General features: G+C 32.4%; 1 protein-coding gene across 1 annotated transcript; it reads left to right on the top strand.

Moving 5' to 3' along the window:
- The first annotated feature begins 1,044 nt into the window (after positions 1 to 1,044).
- On the top strand, positions 1,045 to 2,490 carry LOC109147704. The gene is made up of 2 exons (XM_019295347.1): positions 1,045 to 1,219; positions 1,890 to 2,490. Exons 1-2 carry the CDS (start codon positions 1,157 to 1,159, stop codon positions 2,310 to 2,312), a joined length of 486 nt encoding a protein of 161 aa, XP_019150892.1. The 5' UTR covers positions 1,045 to 1,156; the 3' UTR covers positions 2,313 to 2,490.
- Positions 2,491 to 3,169: the final 679 nt, after the last annotated feature.

The following is a 3,169-nucleotide window of genomic DNA, read 5'->3' as shown; positions in this document are numbered from 1 at the left end:
ATTATAAAAAGAGTTCTACTCCATGTACTTCCAATTCTACTCTATCAATTTTACTCTATAATGTGACAAACAATAAAATAATATTTTCATCATGTAAGTCTCAAAAAAAAGGTGTCTATATCAATTATTTGTGAAAAGGAGTAAAAGTTAGGCGTAAAATGTGGAAGTCAATTCCCCATGTAATATTTTTCTTATAAAAATAGATAAATCCAAAAAATCCAAAGGCAACTCACACTTCACTTAGAGCATCCCCAATAAGGGAATTTTCATCACATTTTAAAATAGTAAAATCTTCATGAGATAGACTTTGACAAATGGGAAAGCAAAATCTTCACCACATTTTTCTCCTGCAATTCAAAAAATTATGTCAGAAAATTAAAATAAAAAAATAATAAATAGACGTTTTAACTGGCGGCCACTCTGAAATTAAATTTATTTGGCCTTTGGCCTTTGGCCGTTGCTGGACAACGGCCAATTTTCCGGCCAATGCTGTGCCGTTGCAATTGCAACGGCACAGCACACATTATTTTTCTTTTTAATTTTTTTTTTCTGTTAATAATTGTTTTTTATTTTGATTATAAGTTTCGAATAAAAGTTTGTAATTTTTATGTACAATTCATTTATGTTTATTATAAAATTATAAAATAATAAATTTATAAATCAAATAAATAAAGAAATAATTAAAATATGTAGATAAAATGGTGGGTCCACAAAAAGTTGTGAAAAATTTAAAACTAATGAGAAGAAGAGATTTTGTGATTGAGTGAGATAGTGGATGATAAGGTGGATGTTGGGACCCACAAAATTTTGGGATAAAATTCTCAACTATTGAGGATGCCCCGCATGATTATATTTATTAATGAGTTAATGTAGTACGTGGGTTGACCCAAGCCACTGCATGTGAATGATAACGTGTCCTTCTCGAAATTCATCTTCTATTCCCCATGCTGCATCTAATCCATCAAGCGTCATCTGCCAACCGCCACATGTCTCGAAATTCAATAAGCCGCCATTGATGGGAATGCCCACCTCCCTTATTTATCTGCTTGGAAAACCACCATCCCCATCCTCGCCGTGTATACTAAAATACTCAACAAACACACATCAGATCGAATTGAAGAAAAGATCAAGAACGTACGAAGCTGCTAATTAAGCCATGATGACAACTTTGGTAGTAGAAGAACCAATTCTATGTAGACTCCAACGCCTTGACAACGTCGTAAGTACAACACCCTACCCAAAATAATCAAACGTTAGTTTTATAGTTATTATTATTGGTAATTGATATATTAGTATAAATACTGCCGTTTCTCATATTATTAAAGGATAATTTGGTCTTCACATCGCATATCTTATACTCTCATGAATCATTAATACAAAGTTTTGTCTTTCCTACTTAATATTTTGTCTTTATTATTTATTCTTTAATCCCTAACTCACTTTGTGACTTGTGATCAATTGGTCACAATTGAGCTGCCTATGCAGTAATTATTTAACTATTGATTTATGAGGTGCTTGTTATTAGGCTATTAGCTGATTAGTTACTAAATTTGAATAGTTAATTTTATTATATAAAAGTGTTTAAATTAGCTATTAGTTAATTATATACACAATGATTTTTTAAAAATTAATAGAAAAAAATTATTTTGAACAATTTTTTAAAATTGTAATATTTTTTAATAATAAATTGTTATAAAAAATTAATTAATCAAATACTTATATTAATTCTTTAATCAAATCAAAGAATTAATAATATCAAATAAGATAAAATTAATTGATAAACTAAGTATGTTACCAAACACGATCTTAATTAATTGACACTATTGAGTTAATTTATTCAGTCAATTGATTTTTTTATAAATTAATCAACATAATAATTAATACGACAGCTTAAACAAGTAGAGGCACTGAGAGGCGGCGGCGGGAATCAATCTCCGGCGAAGAGCTCCACAGCGTCGTCGTCTACGGCGACAAGCAGCGAAGGGCAGGCGGCGGCGACATCGTGGTCCGCCGAGTTTTCTCCGAAAAGCTTGGAGAAGCATTGCCGTCCGATTGATGATGTGATAATGGAGGCAGAGGCGAAAGGCACCCTGATTGAAAGGCTGGTGAACGTAGAAGAGCGCGTGGCCAAACTCTGCAATTACCTCCACCAAGAATTGGAGGCTTTCAAGACCACTAAAGAGGCCACCATGCACACCACCACGACCACCATCGCTCCGTCGTCTGCGGCGGCGGCGCAAAAGTCGCCGAAGAAGGGTTTCAAGAGCTTGGTGAAGTCTTGTGTGAAAGGGAAGGCAAAAGGAAGAGGATAATGCAATATTGCATGTATGTATGTATGTATTTTTTTTATTTTTTTTTTTTTGGATGAGCTATCAGCTCGATCACGGTTAGGCCTGATCTTTAAGTCAGGCTAGTCATGATCTTTAGGTCGGGGCGACCTAATTATGTATGTTTTAGTTTGGACTAATTCCAGTCTTAATTTCTAAACTATATATATTTGGTCCTCTTGAATTGCCTTTTTTTTCGAAATAAAAATTTACCATCTTATATTTTGTTGCAAACCGAAAACAAAGCATATATTAATAAAAGTCCGCAAATTATGCACTGGAAACGTGTTCACCGTGAATGTGGAATTAACGGCGCGCGTTTGATCAAATTATGAATTTTTTGTTATGAGATTATGAATGTAATGTAAATTCATAATTTCATAACAAAAAATTCATAATCACATAAAAGTAAAATATTTATTAAATTATGAATTTTCTGTTATGAGATTATGAATGTAATGTAGATTCATAATCTCATAATAGAAAATTCATAATTTCATAATAGAAAATTCATAATCTCATGACAGAAAATGCATAATCTTATAATTAAAAATTCATAATCTTATAACAGAAAATTCATAATCTCATGGTTCCAACGTGAATGTGTAGGTAAGGTTCCAAAGTGAATATGCAGGTATAGACTCATAATTTATGAATGTCCGTGATTCTGGACAGGAATGTGTAGGCATGGTAAATGTGCAGGCATGAATTTATAATTTATGGATATCCGAAATCATTGTTCACCTCAAATTAAAGTGAAATCGCGAAATGTGAAAATGAAGAAGAAAAGTCACGCAATTAATTAAGAAGAAAAAAAAAAAAAAAGATAACGGCAGGGTTCC

This window comes from Ipomoea nil, unplaced genomic scaffold, assembly GCF_001879475.1.
Source record: "Ipomoea nil cultivar Tokyo-kokei standard unplaced genomic scaffold, Asagao_1.1 scaffold0268, whole genome shotgun sequence".
NCBI classification, from domain to species: domain Eukaryota; kingdom Viridiplantae; phylum Streptophyta; class Magnoliopsida; order Solanales; family Convolvulaceae; genus Ipomoea; species Ipomoea nil.
The sequence above is the reverse complement of the archived record's forward strand: the minus strand, read 5'-3'. Positions and strand labels throughout refer to the sequence as shown.